The sequence below is a fragment of the Bombina bombina genome, chromosome 1 (assembly GCF_027579735.1).
Source record: "Bombina bombina isolate aBomBom1 chromosome 1, aBomBom1.pri, whole genome shotgun sequence".
Taxonomy (NCBI): Eukaryota; Metazoa; Chordata; class Amphibia; order Anura; family Bombinatoridae; genus Bombina; species Bombina bombina.
The window spans coordinates 393539872-393556641 of NC_069499.1; the positions used below are offsets into that span (position 1 = coordinate 393539872).

Sequence of the window (16770 nt, forward strand, 5' to 3'; positions counted from 1 at the left end):
TTGCGATGGTTATGGAGCCATTAGCGGAAGCCATTAGGCAGGACACCCAAATCCAGGGTCTGTTACTGCATGATTCAGTACAAAAGGTGGCATTATTCGCTGATGATCTTACACTTTTCATTGTCGAGCCGACCTTATCGCTCCCACCGCTGATGGCTCTTATTGAAAGATTCGGTGTACTCTCTAACTACAAAATAAATGTAGCCAAGACGGAGGCGTTCCCGATTCATCTAGACCATCAAGAACAGAGAACTTTGCGACAGCAATACTCCTTCAAATGGTCTACCAGAGGTATCCGGCACCTTGGGGTCTTCTTGTCTCATGACAAGGAGACGGTCCTCCACGAGAACTACCACACCTTGTTGAAGGCAGTCGACAAACACCTGAGAGCAAAGATGTATGACGAACTCTCCTGGATGGGTAGAATTGCAGCCCTGAAAATGATGCTACTACCCAAGCTAACGTACATTATGCGATGTATTCCCCTCCCAGTCCCAGATAAACTTCTGAAAAATTTTCAGACCCTTTTTAATAGATATGTCTGGAACAACAAGAAACCCAGAGTCGCGGCCTCAATCTTACAGTCCCCCATCGATCAGGGAGGGCTGGGATTGCCAAGCGTGAAGATGTACTATGAGGCGGCAATGATCTCTCATGTCTCAGCTTGGGGACGAGACCTCCCTCCCACGAGATGGAGGGACCTGGAACAGGCATCATTGCCTGCCTATATAGATCTATCTGACTTGCTGTGGTTCCCCCCACATCTTGCCACCGTACACACCATATCTAACTCAATTGTTAGAGGATGCCAAATGCTATGGTATAAATTGCGACACCACACTCAGATCGCCCCCCATCCTTCTATCCAACCTGTACTCCCCATACTTCAGACCCTCCCCAATATGAGACTGAACTGGTGGCGACAGATCGGAATTTTGACAGTAGGTGACTTTTACGTAGAAGATCGACTCCTAACGCAAGACGAGATGGTGGCGAACTTTGAGGTCCCGCGGCAATTGGAATTTGAACTTCTAAGATTAAGATCCCTACTAAAAGCCTGGGGGTTCCTGAGAGATGCCCCACGGCCTCTTACGGCTTGGGAAGCTCGATGGAAAACGGGCCTCCAGACCTATAAACCCCTCACGGCACACTATCGATGCCTACTGGTTCCCCCCACAATTCCTAAGACGAGACACATGCTCTCCTGGGAGGCAGAGCTACAAACGGCATACTCCCCTAAGAAATGGACATTGGCCATCGCCAAGACCAAGGCTGCCCTACATTGCACCACGATGTACGAGCTCTACTTTAAAATGCTCACTAGGTGGCATCTGGTCCCAACCAGACTGCAGACCCTCTATCCTAACCACCCCCCCTCCTGTTGGAGAAACTGTGGTGGCATTGGCACCCCACTACACACCTGGTGGACTTGTCCCAACCTAAAGGCACTCTGGGGCAAGACCAGTAAGATCTGTTGCTTGATGGGCCTTCCAGAGATAAAAGACCCCGGAATGGCTCTTCTACACTTGGGTTTAGAGAAAGTGCCTCCGCACCAGAGAACCCTTCTTATATACATACTCACCTCAGTTAAAATGGCAATTGCCAGGAACTGGAAAAAAGTGCACCCTCCAAAATGGCAGAGTGTAATGGAATACCTGAATTATGTCAAGTCCATGGAGGACTTTGTCTACAGAGTCCGGCGCAAGTCGGAAACTTTCTGTCTTGTCTGGGAACCCTGGGAAGCTTACCTACAGAGCCTCAGAGCTAAATCTTAGGATTCCCTGCCCCTTAGTGTCACTGGCCCCTGATACGGGACCAGGACGGTCTGTCCACCCCTCCCCCCCTCCACTCAATGAGCCCCTCCCCCCCCCCCTCCCCTCATCCAATATCCTCTCCCCCCTCCAAGGGGGTACATCAGCCCACGATAGCGCAAGGATGATTGAATCTTGATTTCATTCCTTTGGAGCGGTGGCACTCAACTGCTTATACAGGCAATACCCACATAACAACCGACTACTAGCGTAATTCCGCTTTTATAAAGCAGATCAAAAGGCGGAAAAAAACGCCAAAACCTTAACCTACCAACTGACAACGACTCTCCTAACCTGTAAACGCTCCTACTCACTCCTCATTTCACCTCCCACTCAGGTATAGTTTGACCTTTGGATCTGTTAGAAATGGAGGTGAAAACCTGGTTATATTATGCAATATCTATGTCATCTCAATGTAATGCGAGATACCATTCTTGTGATTTCTGTGTTTACTTCATATTTGTAACGTTTGAAAAAGTTGTGATAACCTATGCATATAATAAAAAAATATTTAATTAAAAAAAAAAAAAAAAAAAAAAAATTTTTTTATCTATTTTGTTCAATTTATAACTTTATTTCTCCTACCGTTCCTTGAATAATCTCCTCCCACGCTCCATTTCCTGGTTTAGGACACACCGACGTATAGAGCGGTTCCACCCGCTCTATACGTGTTTAACATACTCGTGCACGGATTAACCGCGCATGCGCATCATTTATGGACCGGCAGCTCCTTCAATGACGAAAACCCAAAATTTATAATGCGCATACGCGAAACGAGGACGCACGCGCTTGTAAATTGCGGAGGATAAATAGTCACGCATGCGCAGGTAAACCAGGATGTTTATGACGCAATTTGACGGCCGCCTAACGGCCAGAAAATCAATTGGATCTAAGAGGCACGTGATAGTAATTTAGAAAAAAAAATTTAAAAAAAAATGTACGGGTTGTTTATAGGAAAGCCGATTCGATTAGAAAAACATAAGATATCACAGGTAATTTATGTTTTATAAAAAATTGATGAATTAAACTTATATTTATTTGGCATCATATCTCTAATTATTTGTAATTAGGCGTTTGACTTTACCTTCACTTTAAGTACCCTGCACAGCGCTCTTGTCCTGGGCCTCTTTCTGCCGCAATCTCGCTAACAGTGGCAAGATTGCGCTATTTCTTCATACCCCACGAGTGGGGCAGTGCAGAAATAGCAGTGCAGAAACACTGATGCAGATAAAGACACCGTGTCCCTTTCTTCATAGGTTAGCGATGGTGCCAATTGTTGGTGGTGTGGGTCAGGAGGGAGGTGGCGAGAAAGGGTGGGGCTGCTACACTGCAGAAAAATTAATATTTAAAAAACAAACAAAAATGTAAGTAAAACTGGCTACTGGCAGACAGCTGCCACTACCTAAGGTGGTGGACATTAGTTAGAGGGGAGAGGATTAGACCACTGTTTGAGAGGGATCAGGATGAAAGGGACACTGAACCCAATTTTTTTCTTTCATGATTCAAATAGAGCATGCAATTTTTTTTTTTTATTATAAATTTTTATTATATTTCAACAGGTTTATACATTTTCATATAATTTCAAGGAAAAAAAATAGACAAACCACTAACATTAAACATCAATAGACAATCCACAAATGTTTCCCTGTTGGAATATATTTTTCCCCTTTTTTTGTCCCACCCTTGTTGTTTTCCCTGAACAACCATACAAGAACCACAAGAAAAAAAAAAAAAAAAGGGGAAGAAGGGAAGAGCCCCCCACACCTTACACAGGAGAAGGGGAGAAATCAGAATACATCTTCCATTACCATATTCCCAAAAGTACCATCTCTGAGTTTTGGAAGGGGAATATTATTTGATCAATTTCTGTCTCTGTAAGTGATTTGATGAATGGTGCCCATTTTTTAAAAAAAAGCTTAATGTCAGATTCCTTATCAATGTTAGTATCTCGCTGCTCTAGAATACATTGTTTCTTAAGAAAGTTCTTAATTTCTGATACAGTCTGCAAATTTCTTGACTTCCACTTTTTAAAAATTAAGTATCTAACTGCTAAGATAATTGAGATAATTAAATTCCCATTGGACCTATACTCTTCTTGAATATTTAAGCAGAATATAACCTGGGTTAGAGAGAGATCCAGAGGAGAGATTTTAAGTGACGTCTTTGCCCAGAATTCTATTTTATACCAACACTGTCTGATCAGTGGACAGTCCCAGATCATATGTTTCAGATCTGCAGCCATCCTGGAGCATTTGGGACACTTGTCAAAGTTTGAATTCTTAAGCTTAAATGCTTTTTCAGCGGTATAATAGTATCTATGTATAAGTTTTAAATGAGCCTCCCTCCAGGTGGCAGAAATTGTAGCCTGAGACACTCTGCCAATAGAGGTTTTTATAAATTGACTATCGATATAATCTTGCGCCAAGTCTAGGTTCCAATCCTGCGCTAATTTTTCAAGAAGGTGTTTCCCTTTGCCAACTCCCAATAAGTGGTAACATGGGGTGATAGACATCAGCCCATTCTTAACCAATGTAAGCCAGTCCTCTAAACTACCTAAGTCCCATTGCCATTTAGATATCCGCATCATATCTGTAATATAATGCCTTGTCTGTAAGTATGCAAAGAACTCCTTGTTGGAGAGATTGAAGTTGTTTTTGAGTTCATCAAAAGATTTAATACATTTTCTTTCTTGATCCACAAAATATATAGGTTTGTCCAATCCCAATGTGTACCAGTTTTTAATCACCGGTGAATCTAAGCCTGCCTGAAATTTGGGGTTGCCTATTAGAGGTAGGTATTGTGAGACCTGACAATTTATATCTATAAGCTTTCCGATTCTTCTCCAGGCCCTCAAGGGGTTAAGAAACATTTTAAGTGATCTAATATTCACTGGATAGTCTTTAGGTTCACAGTGTAGCAGGGCTGTTGGTAGGTATGGATAACAAATTTTCTCTTCCAAGTTATTATTCAGCACGTAATCCTTGGAGAAGATCCAGTCGGCTGCAATTCGCGCTAGGAAAGCCAAGTTATACAACCTTATGTCTGGCAAGGCAAAGCCTCCATAAACTTTAGCAGATGACAATTTATTCAAAGAAATCCTAGGTCTAGCTTTTTGCCAGATAAATCTTCTGAGCATACTATTTATTAATCGTATATCTCTTTCTAGGAGCATTATTGCTGTATTCTGTAAGACATAGAGCAATTTAGGGAAAAGAACCATCTTAAATAATGCTATCCGTCCAGAGATAGAGAGTGGCAGACTCTCCCAGTTTCTAAGCTTTTCTCTAAAAATTGAGATGACTGGTAGAATGTTAAACTTATATAGATCTTTTGGTTCACTTGGGATATTGATACCTAGATATTTAAATGAATCTTTAACTAGACGAAAAGGAACATTGCTAGGGGAAGAGTTATTTTTCCTAAGCCAGAATAGTTCTGACTTGGTAGTATTTACTTTGTAGCCCGAGAAAGAGCCAAATTGGCCTATAATTTGTAATAATTTAGGGAGATTGACTTTGCTGTTTGATAAATATATAAGGATATCGTCTGCATATAGAGCCAATTTTATTTAATACTCCCCTATTTTAATGCCTTCAAGTTGTTGCCTAATCGCAATTGCCAGGGGTTCAATACAGAGATTGAAGAGGAGAGGGGAGAGGGGGCATCCCTGACGAGTTCCTCTGCCCAATACAATTTGGGGGGAGAGTAGATTATTTACAATTAGACTCGTATGAGGCTGATTATATAAATTTTTAATAAAGTCAAGGAACCCTCCTATGAACCCAAACTTTTCTAAGGAGAAAAAAAGATGATCATATTGAACAGAGTCGAAGGCTTTCTCGGCGTCAACTGAAATAACCGCTAGGTCTGGCGGGGCCCTATCCCCCCTCCTCCCCCCCCCGTAGAAGAAGTATTCTGATGTTACCAATATTTCTCTGATTTTTGCTGAGGAGTTTCGAGAGTTTAAGAATCCGGCTTGATCTTTATGAATGATATCACCTAATATTTTTTGTAGCCTTTGGGCAAGAATTGATGTAAAGATCTTGTAGTCGGAATTTAATAGAGCAATTGGCCTATATGACTCCCTTAAAGTTGGGTCCTTCCCGCTTTTGAGTATTAAAGTTGTGTAGGATGATGAAAAAGATTTCGTCATCTCTTCTCCATCTATATACATGGAGTTGTATAGTTTACAGAGGTGTACTGATATTTCTGGGGATAAGATTTTAAAAAATTCATTAGGCAGCCCATCCGGCCCAGAGGCTTTGTTAAGGGCAAGGTCAGAGATAGTTTTCTTAATTTCTTCCTCTGTGATTTGAGCGTTAAGAGTTTCAGATATATCACTAGAAATTTTAGGAACTGGGATTTTACTCCAGAAGTCTTCCGCTTGAGCTAAGTCAGAGGGTCTAGAAGAGTACAATTCTTGATAGTATTTTTTCAATTCTTCCGCAATTTCCTCGTATTTAAGTATTACATTCTCACCTAAAACTAGTTTCTCGATTAACAGGTTTTTTTTTTCGCTTTTAACCAGTTTAGCTAATAATTTCCCAGATTTATTACCATATTTGTATAATTTAGATTGTAATTTTAATTCTTTCTGGGTTTCTCTATATAGTAAAAAAGCATCTTTATTGCTTTTTGCACTATTATATTTATCCCAGTTAACTGAGTTTTGGTCAAGGAGGAATCGATTGTATGCATTTGTTATTGCATTTGTTAATTCCTTTTCTCTTTGTTGCATTTTTCTATTTAGTATAGCCAGATAGGCTATAATTTCGCCTCTCAACACAGCCTTTGCTGCCTCCCAGAATATGGCAGGACGATCTCTATATTCTGAATTGCGGAGGGCATACTCATTAAACTTAACTCTGAGCCAGTTCTTAAATTTCATATCGGACGCTAAGTAGGAAGGGAAGAAAAAACGATTTGACTTAAATTTATGCTGCTTATCCTGGAGGTCTAGGATGATCGGCCCATGATCAGACAAACATATAGGGAGTATTTTTGTTTTAATCTCATATGTACACAATCTTTCATCAATCAGAAAGAGGTCGATTCTTGATAACGTTTTATGAGCTTTGGATAAGCAGGTATACTCTCTAACATCAGGATTTTGCATCCTCCATATGTCCCTAATGCCCAGATTTTGCATCAGCTTCGTGAGTACTTTAGTTTCCAAATTATCTTTTTTATGCTTTTTTTGTTTTGTATTTTGTCTCAGCCTATCAAGTGGGCACTGTGGAGCCATATTAAAGTCTCCTGCAAGAATAAGGTTACCTTCTATTTTAGAGAGTATCTCAGTCTGCAATTGGTTCCAAAATTCTGGGTCAAGAGTATTAGGCGCATATACGTTACATAGTGTGTACACACGATTACTAATCTTTATTTTTATAATCACTGATCTCCCCTCCGGATCCACCCCAACATACAGTATTTCTGCATTAATCCTTTTCCCCACTAAAATGGCTACCCCTCTCTTTCTCCCCTGTCCCGGCGCAGCAAATATCTCCTTAACCCATGATGTCTTTAGTTTCAAACTTTCCTCTAAATTGAGGTGCGTTTCCTGGAGGAAAGCTATATCCGTATTCAGTTTCTTTAATTGGGTAATAATTAATTTCCTCTTTATAGGGGTGGTAATACCTCCTACGTTCCAGGATACTATTTTAAAATTGACCATTTATTTCAATGGGTAGGTAAGTGAGATTGGTGTGGGAGGCAAGGGGGAGGGGATAAACAAACCGAACAAAACAGAGGGAGGGAGAAAGGAAGAGAGGGAGAAAAAAAAAAAAAAAAAAAAAAAAAAAAAGGGGGAACAACGTTCCCCTTCCTTATCCATATCTTTATTATTCTCAACTATTTTCCTTTCCATTCTTCACTAAAAAAAAATAAATAAAAATAAAATAATGACCAGGTACAATGAATCCTTGGTACCCACTCAGTTTACTCACTGACATTTAACTGACTCAATTTTTCTGCGTCTTGCGCATTTTCAAACATAAAAACTTCTCCCTTAACAAAAACCTTAAGTTTAGCAGGGTAGTTAATTAGAGCCTGGTACCCCTGCTGGATAAATTTGGAGCAGATTGGGGCTAGATTTCTCCTCTTAAGTGATGTTTCTACAGAGAAGTTCTGGAATAGGAGAATCCTGCTCTCTTTAAACATTATAGGCCGATTCTTGCGAAAGTGTTGGAGAAGGGTCACTTTGTCGTTAAAGTTAAGTAGTTTGGCTATTACTGGCCTGGGTCTAGTGTTACCTCTGTTGTCAACCTGTTGCTTCCCTATTCTATGAACCCTTTCTACCACTATTTGAGGATAACTGGAAGGAATTTTAAGTAGCTGTACTAGGGTATCTGAGATAAATGAGTTTAGATTCTCAGGTTGTTTTGCTTCAGGTACCCCAATAATGCGGATATTATTTCTTCTGGCCCTGTTTTCTATATCTTCGATTTTGCTTTGCATTTTGGACAAGGTAGCTACAGTAGATTCTATGCTTTTACTATGAATGACAGTAAGGTCCTCGAGATCAGACACCCTTTGTTCTACTTCGTTAATTCTACTGGTGAAATGTCTCAATTCTTGGGACAACAGTGAGATCTCTTGTTTAATCTCTGCCCTAAGGGCATCAAATTTAGGGTTTAGGGCTTCCGCAATATTTGATACTAGGGCCTGCATGTTGAAGGTTTCATTAGTAAATGGAGTATTAACAGGAGTTAACTGTGTCTCGGCAGCTGCCTCTATAGTGTTTTTATTCCTTTTCTCTCTTGGTTTTGCTGTCATGGCTGGTGGGGGAGTCCGGGAGTGACTGTGAAGAAATGTATCCATATATTGTGCAATTAGCCTAAGTAGTGATCCACTTGTGCCGTATTCAGAAAAAGGAAAGAAAATAAGTGTTCAATAAATTCCGTGAGGGGAAGGGTGAGGAAGTGAGAGTGAGGGGGGGGGGGTGAGAATGTGAGGATAGGAGGGGTGGGAGCAGTGAGGGAGGGGAGGAGAAGGAGAGAAAAAAACAAAATCCTTAATTTAGTGGGGTGTAGATTCCTATGTAAGAGAGTCCCCACACCAGCCAGAGGGCCCAAAAAGTTTTACTTTAAAAGGGGCTTATCTAAAATATAGGTTCCAGCTAACCCCTTGCTTATGTTATGGCTAATTACTTAGCAGTTTCCATATACAGATCAAACGTACTTAAAGGAGTAGACAGTTAATAACAGGGTACACCTGCGAATCCCCTCCAATACAAATATAGTGGATATATCCAAACAGGTGAAAAGATACTCCAGAGCATGCAATTTTAAGTAACTTTCTAATTTACTTCTATTATAATTTTTCTTCGTTCTCTTGCTATCTTTATTTGAAAAAGAAGGCATCTAAGCTAGGGTGCCAAAAATTTTTTGGTTCAGTACCACGGACAGCACTTGTTTATTGGTGCTGTCCAATCAGCAAGGACAACCCTGGTTGTTCACCAAAAATGGGCCGGCATCTAAACTTACATTCTTGCTTTTCAAATAAACAAAGAGAATGAAGACAATTTGATAATAGGAGTAAATTAGAAAGTTGCATGCTCTATCTGAATCCCGAAAAAAAATTTGGGTTCAGTGTCCCTTGAAGGGTAATCTTTACACTAAAGCTAAACGTAACCTTACAAGCTACCCAATTAACCCCTTAATTGACAGGAATTTCAGAAGTGTGGTGCGTAACTGCAATTAGCTTTTACAATCATTTGTGCCATGTAAATAATTTCAGCAATTTTTTTATTTTAATTATTTTTATTTTTTTTAAATATGATCACATTTTGACATTAAATATACCAAAATGGGCCTAGATCAATACCTTGGGTTGTCTACTAAAAAAATAAATAGAAAACCATACATACCATACAAAAAGTACCCCCTTCCTGCAGTAAATTATAAAGTAGCAAGCTAAAAAAAAAAAAAAAAAAGTCTGTCTGTACAGACTGTTTATATTGTTTAGAAAAAATAAAGCTGACAGTGTCAGGAAAAGATTAACCTCTGTGCTGCCATTAAAGACAGAGAATGCTAAGAAACAATGAAGCTCACCAAGTAGAGTCGGGTGCACAACTCAATGTGCGCTACTGTCAAAATTGGAAAGTGCATAAACGGCGCTAGCGATGAAAAATAGATTTTTGATCAAATGTGCCATAGTAAAAAGAAGCATTTCTATGCAAGGAAAATCATGAGAATATCAGGACAGAAATGCAGAAAAGTTTATTTTTTTATAAATAAAAAAACATTTCACTAAGAGGATTTTAAAGCCCAAGTAAAATGTCTCCCATAAACCGCTAGACTGTATAAATAAAGAGTGTAAGGTGGTAATGTCATTATGTTACTGTGTGCCCTTGCTATGATGTACCTGCTAATAGCCTGCGGGCTATGTGAATGTATTTGTTCACTTACCTTGGAAATGCACCCTCTCTAAATGTGGTTACTAGCAGAAAAAATAGACTGCTTCCAGTAAAGAGCCCATCCAGAACTGTGCACGTCACAGCAGAGAATCTATGTAAGCAGTATATCAATAACCCAAAAGGAGAAGGCTAAGGGACTGGTCTACCCGACACCGTGGCAGGCTTGTTACTAAATCCTTCATCACTGGAGTGATTGTGCCACTGCCCAATATTCCAATATACCCTGTCTCTTAGTAGCAGCTCTTTAAGGGAGAAAAATTGGGCCTCAAAATTGGTTGGAGAACCCCTCTCAATGAAAAATCTGGAGCATCTCAAGTCGTAAAGTCATTAGATCAGCAACAGCTCGCTAGCTCTCTCAAACCTCTCCTCTCTTCCATCACCTCCTTTTCCTGCACAATCTGCCACTATAACTCCACCCTTACATCGGTCATTGACAATCTGGCCCCTCCTACCATAGCTCAGAAATCACACTCTCGTCCTCAGCCCTGGCATAGTCCTCTGACACGGTAACTATGCAGATGTTCCTGTACTGCTGAGCGACACTGGAGAAAATATCGGAGTTTAGCTGACTTTCTTCACTACAAGTTCATCTTGAACCTATTCTGCCCTTAATCTTTATAAGCAACAATACTTATCTCATCTCTACTCTTTCCTCTAACCCAAAAGGTCTGTTTTCCACGTTCAATACTCTTCTCTGCCCACCCACCTCCTAATACAACTTCTCTCTCAGCTCAAGATTTTGCCAGCCACTTCAAAAACAAAACTGACTATCAGAAATGAAATCAGCTCTCAACATACTACCAATCTCCCACCCCCTCAAAAGCTCACAATCATCCAAATACCCATAAATTTAGCTCTTTTGCCCCTGTTATAGAGGAAGAAGTTTCTGCCCTTATACTTTCTTCCCACCTCACTACCTGTCCCCTTGACCCCATCCCCTCACAGCTACTCCCCTCCTTCTCTACTACCCTCACCCCCATACTCGCACACATCTTCAACCTCTCCCTCAGCACTGGTATATTTCCCTCATCTCTAAAACATGCACTGGTCACACCTATCAAGAAGCCTTTCCTAGATCCAACCTCCCCATCCAACTACCGCATTATTTCCCCTACTCCCTCAAAGCTCCTCGAAAAGCTAGTATATGCATGTCTATCCAATTTCATTCATCCAACTTCTCTCTGGTTATCTGGTTTCCTTCACTCCTCACATTCAGTCCTTGGCTAAAGCCTGCCGCTTCCACCTTAAAAACATCTCTAAAATTAGACATTTCCTTACACAAGACAAAACTAAGATTTTAATCCACTCTCTCATCCTTTCCCACCTTGACTACTGCAACTCCATTCTCTCTGGTCTCTCTAGCTGCCACCTAGCTCCTTTACAATCCATAATGAATGCCTCTGCCAGGCTCATCTTCCTTACACGTCTCTCTTTATCTGCTGCACCTCTCTGCCAATCCCTTCACTGGCTTCCTCTTGCCCCCAGGATTAAACACAAAATCCTCACTCATACAAAGCCCTCAACTGCACTGCTCCCCCCTACATTTCAGACCTTGTCTGCAGATACTCTCCCTCCCGTCCCCTTCGCTCTGCTCACAATCTCCTCCTCTTGTTACTTCCTCAAATTCCCGTTTATAGGACTTCTCCAGACTGGTTCCCATCTTGTGGAACTTCCTGCCTCGCTCCACAAGACTCTCCCCTAGTTTTCAAAGCTTGAAGCGCTTCCTAAAGACTCTACTGTTCAGGGATGCATACAACCTACACTAAACATTCCTAACTCCATTGCTATCCCCTTGAACCCCTTACCATGTAAGCCTATGAGCCCAGCTGTCTGTAGATCACCATTATAAGAGCTAACTACAATTCTCGGCAGGGCACTCTACCCATTTGATCCCTATAAATGTTATCCTGTATACCGACTACGTTTATAGCGCTGCGGAATCTGTTGGCGCTCTACAAATACCTGATAATAATACTCAAATATTCACCCGTCTCGTGTAGAGGCAAAGATAAGACTGGAATACCAGAGAGGTGAGTGTGATTAAATGGACATTCTAGACCCAAGACTTATTCTTTATTACTTATTGTTACATACCAGACAAGCATCATGCAACAGGTTCAACATCTATAAGCTTGTAAGAGGTACATGAAACTTCTAAATTATTGTTTGTAAGCAGCTGGGCTCCAAGCTCCGCCCAAAGCTTTCTTCTTGTGAAATTAGCCATTTTCTTTTATGACAGTTTAGCAGTGCATGTTTAATATTTTTCAGTTAGATATTTCAAATTGCATATGTACAAATCAGCATGTGTGAGTAGGAAAGCTTATGTAAGAGTCGATCGTGATTGGAGAAACTTAACATACCAAAATATACATCCAATAGGTGGGCAGAGCTAGGCAGACATTTTCGCTCCTAACAAACAATGAATGTTTAAAAGGGACAGTCAAGTCCAAAAAAAAAAAATCTCATGTTTCAAATAGGGCATGCAATTTTAAACAACTTTCTCATTTACTTTTACCACCAATTTTGCTTTGTTCTCTTGGTATTCTTAGTTGAAAGCTAAACCTAGAAAGGCTCACATGATAATTTCTAAGCCCTTGAAGGCCGCCTCTTATCACATGCTTTTTTATTTGCTTTTCACAACAGGTGAGAGCTAGTTCATGTGAGCCATATAGATAACACTGATCACACACGTGGCTTGTGGCATACACTGCACTAATTGGCTAAAATGATAATAAATGAAATGTCATGTGTCAGAAGATGTTTAGATACAAGGTAATCACAGAGGTAAAAAGTATATTAATATAACAGTGTTGGTTATGCAAAAATGGGGAATGAGTAATAAAGGGATTATCTAGCTTTTTAAACAACAAAAATTCAGGTGTTGACTATCCCTTTAAATGTTTTTTATACTTCTTACAAGCTTATAGATGTGGGACCAGTAGCAGAATGTTGCTCTGGCATGTGACCATAAGTAATCAAAATGATGTATTGGGTCTAGACTGTCCCTATAAATGCTCTTAGAACTTTCTGAATCTTTGCCTCCTCCTAGTGGCCAAAAGTTGAATCCCAGGAGTAATGTCTCATGGACTCTCACCACCTTATGAAAGAAAAAGTATTTATTAAGTTGTGTATCTCTGAGACAGCAACTAAGAAACAACATCTTAAAAGGTTTATAAAATGTATTAGTATTCAGATTGTCTTCAATGTGGAGCTCGAATGCCTATACATATACTAGCAGAAAAAAATACTTGCTATGTTAATTGATTTACATATTTTTTTCAGATGGGCAATTGTTTGGCAGATGTTAGAAGCTCTTAAAATGCGCAGGATTTATAGCTGCACTATTGTTACGTGAAAAAAAATCTTGCTATAGTAAAAAAAGACAGACAAAAATAGATTTATGAACCCATAACACACCATCACAAATCAGCAGTGTTTTTACAAGCTACCTTAGTATATGAATTCTAAACAAGCTAAAAATAATTTAAGCAGCAGTGTTCTACATAGAACATTTTGCTAGCCGGGTGGCATTATGAAGTAGCCAGGTGGGGGCAGTGTAATATTTTCTAATATATAATTTTCTGCTATCAAAATCACCAATTAATTGAATAAATTAATATCATGATGATCATCTGTGCAATAAAAATTGAACATTTTTAATATTAGCTAATTTTAGCCGGGTGGTAAGTAAAATCAGCCGGGTGATGCAACCGCTAAAAAAGGTCCTGGGGAGAACACTGAACAGCATACCATTTAGCCATCACAATTAAACTTGAAAAGCTCTTATGAGCTGTGTATTGCCCCATACCAAAAAGTTACACAGCCTCTAGTCACATGAAAGCACAAAAAGTACAGTAAAGTCAAACAAACTTTCATGATTCAGATAGAGCATACAATTTTAAACAACTTCCCAGTTTACTGGTATTATCAAATTTGTTCTGTTCTCTTAGTATCCTTTGTTAAAGAGTGAGATCAGAAATGCACTACTGGGAGCTGGCCGGATATATGTAGTGAGCAATGACAAGAGGCATATATGTGCAGCCACCAATTAGCAGCTATCTCCCAGCACTGCTGCTCCTAAGCCTACCTAGGGATGCTTTCAAACAAAGTATGCCAAGAAAATGAAGCAAATTAAGTTGTTTAAAGTTTCATGAGTGCATAGAATTTGAATTTTCACTTTACTTACAATTTAAAAAAAAAAAAAAAAAAAAAAAAAAAGTGGGCCATACTATTCTTTCAGACATCTTGCATTGTGATATACTTCAAATTGATGTTAAAGGGATACTGAACCCAATTTTTTTTTATTTCGTGATTCAGAGAATGCAATTTTAAGAAACGTTCTAATTTACTCCTATTATCAAATTGTCTTCATTCTCTTGGTATCTTTATTTGAAATGCAAGAATGTAAGTTTAGATGCCGGCCCATTTTTGGTGAACAACCTGGGTTGTCCTTGCTGAATGGTGGATAAATTCATCCACCAATAAAAAAGTGCTGTCCAGTTACTGAACCAAAAAATAGCTTAGATGCCTTCTTTTTCAAATCAAGATAGCAAGAGAACAAAGAAATTGATAAAAGGAGTAAATTAGAAAGTTGCGTAAAATTGCATGCACTATCTGAATCACGAAAGGAAAATTTGGGTTCAGTGTCCCTTTAAAGGGACAGAATACTCATATGCTAAATCTCTTGAAACTGATGCAGTATAACTGTAAAAAGCTGACAGGAAACTATCACATGAGCATAACCTATGTAAAAAAAAGTAGAATATTTTACCTTACAACTTCCTCAGCTCAGCAGAGTAAGTTCTGGTTAAAAGTTATACTCAGCTGCAGGTAAAAAACAAAGAAGAAACGAACAGCAGCCAATCAGCATCAACAGTACTGAGGTCATGAACTCTTTTACGGTGATCTCATGAGATTTGACTTAACTCTCATGAGATTTCATAGTAAACTTCCTTAAAGTGTCAGTAAACCTAAAAAATAATGTAAAAGCCTAATCTTTATAAAACCTAATATTCCCTTTGATTTTTTTTTTTTTTTAAAATGACAGTTTTTCAGACCCGCTCTCCGTGCTCTTCTGAGCGGGTCTGTTTTTTTCACACAGCGCATCGGGCCAGCTGTATAGTCACAGCCCGGCCCGACCGTGCCATTATACACAGTGCAGCTCGCTCCGGCTGTCAGACAGAGCAGGAGCGAGCTGCACTGTGTATAATGGCACGGTCGGGTCGGGCTGTGACTATACAGCTGGCCCGATGCGCTGTGTGAAAAAAACAGACCCGCTCAGAAGAGCACGGAGAGCGGGTCTGAAAAACTGTCATTTTTAAAAAAAAAAATCAAAGGGTTTTATAAAGATAAGGCTAATATAATGTTATATAATTCTGCACTATGTGCAGAATTATATAACATTATTTTTGAGGTTTACTGTCCCTTTAAACTGAATAGGGAAATAAGATGAGCTTTGTAAACGCTCACTCCCTTAGCTGTCCCGGGACAGACATACTGATTTGCTGCTTAGAAGTCCTTTACAATGGGATGTGGCTACTGAGAAACTTTTGAGGTAAAATATATCTTTCTTTTTTACATAGAGATGTTCACAAAAGTGTGGTTACAAAATAGTTTCTACAAATTATTAAATTGATAAATGTTTAACTATTAAACATCAACTTCATCAGCTTGAAAACTCATCTCTAGAAAATATAGAGCTTACATAGCTGGAAATACTAACTGTGTGATCTTTGTCATCCAATAAGTAAAATGCATCAATCTAAACAAAATAAATTTTCAATAAAATTTGAGTAGAAAAAGAACAGAAAATCAAAACAAAGCAAGCAAGAAAATATATTTAGGCAGAAGTATTTGAAACAATGTATGTAGTGCTGCCATATAGTGCTCAAGACACCGGGAACACCCCTAAGCCTACCTAGGTAATTGTATGTAAAAAAGGAAAAGTTTAATTTTGACACACATAAATCTGAGATTGCGTGTTGGACTTTACTACTCTATCAGTACCACAGCAATCCATCATTTTCATCTATTATAAAAACTGTACTATTGACAACTGTAACCACTTAGATAATGTTCTGTTTTCTAAAAACATGAAACAAGTCAGTCACGTGGACAAGGTGCCACCGAAAGCATTTACATAAGGGACAGTCAAAAGAGTGAAAGGCCAAACTCAGAGAAGAGTGAAAAGGAATACATTTCTGGACTGCTGACAACTGAAAGCTACTACAGTATATTTTGTTCTTATCGTTTGCTCTGGATGTGTCTGAAGTATGCTCTTACCTTTGGTATTGTTTTAGCCTATCTTTTTTTATCTGTATGCATCAAAACTAATTTCATTACAGTTCCAATCAAACTTTCTTGTTGACAACCTTTTTTGCGAAGAAGCATTTAACTTTTTTTTTTTTTTTTTTGCTTCCCACACTTTCAAGATCAACACAATTTAATCAACATTATGATACAATAATGATCACTCACATTAGCCATTCTTTTGGGATTTTCCTGTGTAATTTCTTTTACCTGAAACAGAAAAACAACCAAAAC

At 39.2% G+C, this 16770-nt stretch overlaps 1 protein-coding gene across 6 annotated transcripts in view; it reads right to left on the bottom strand.

Moving 5' to 3' along the window:
• Window positions 1-16770, bottom strand: part of MMADHC (metabolism of cobalamin associated D) — a 264019-nt gene that overhangs the window by 106782 nt on the left and 140467 nt on the right. For all 6 annotated transcript variants that reach the window (XM_053698297.1, XM_053698296.1, XM_053698295.1 and 3 more), the window contains one exon: window positions 16705-16746. In XM_053698297.1, the coding sequence (XP_053554272.1) occupies window positions 16705-16713 (9 nt within the window). In that variant the 5' untranslated portion in view covers window positions 16714-16746. The remainder of the gene's footprint in view (window positions 1-16704; window positions 16747-16770) is intronic.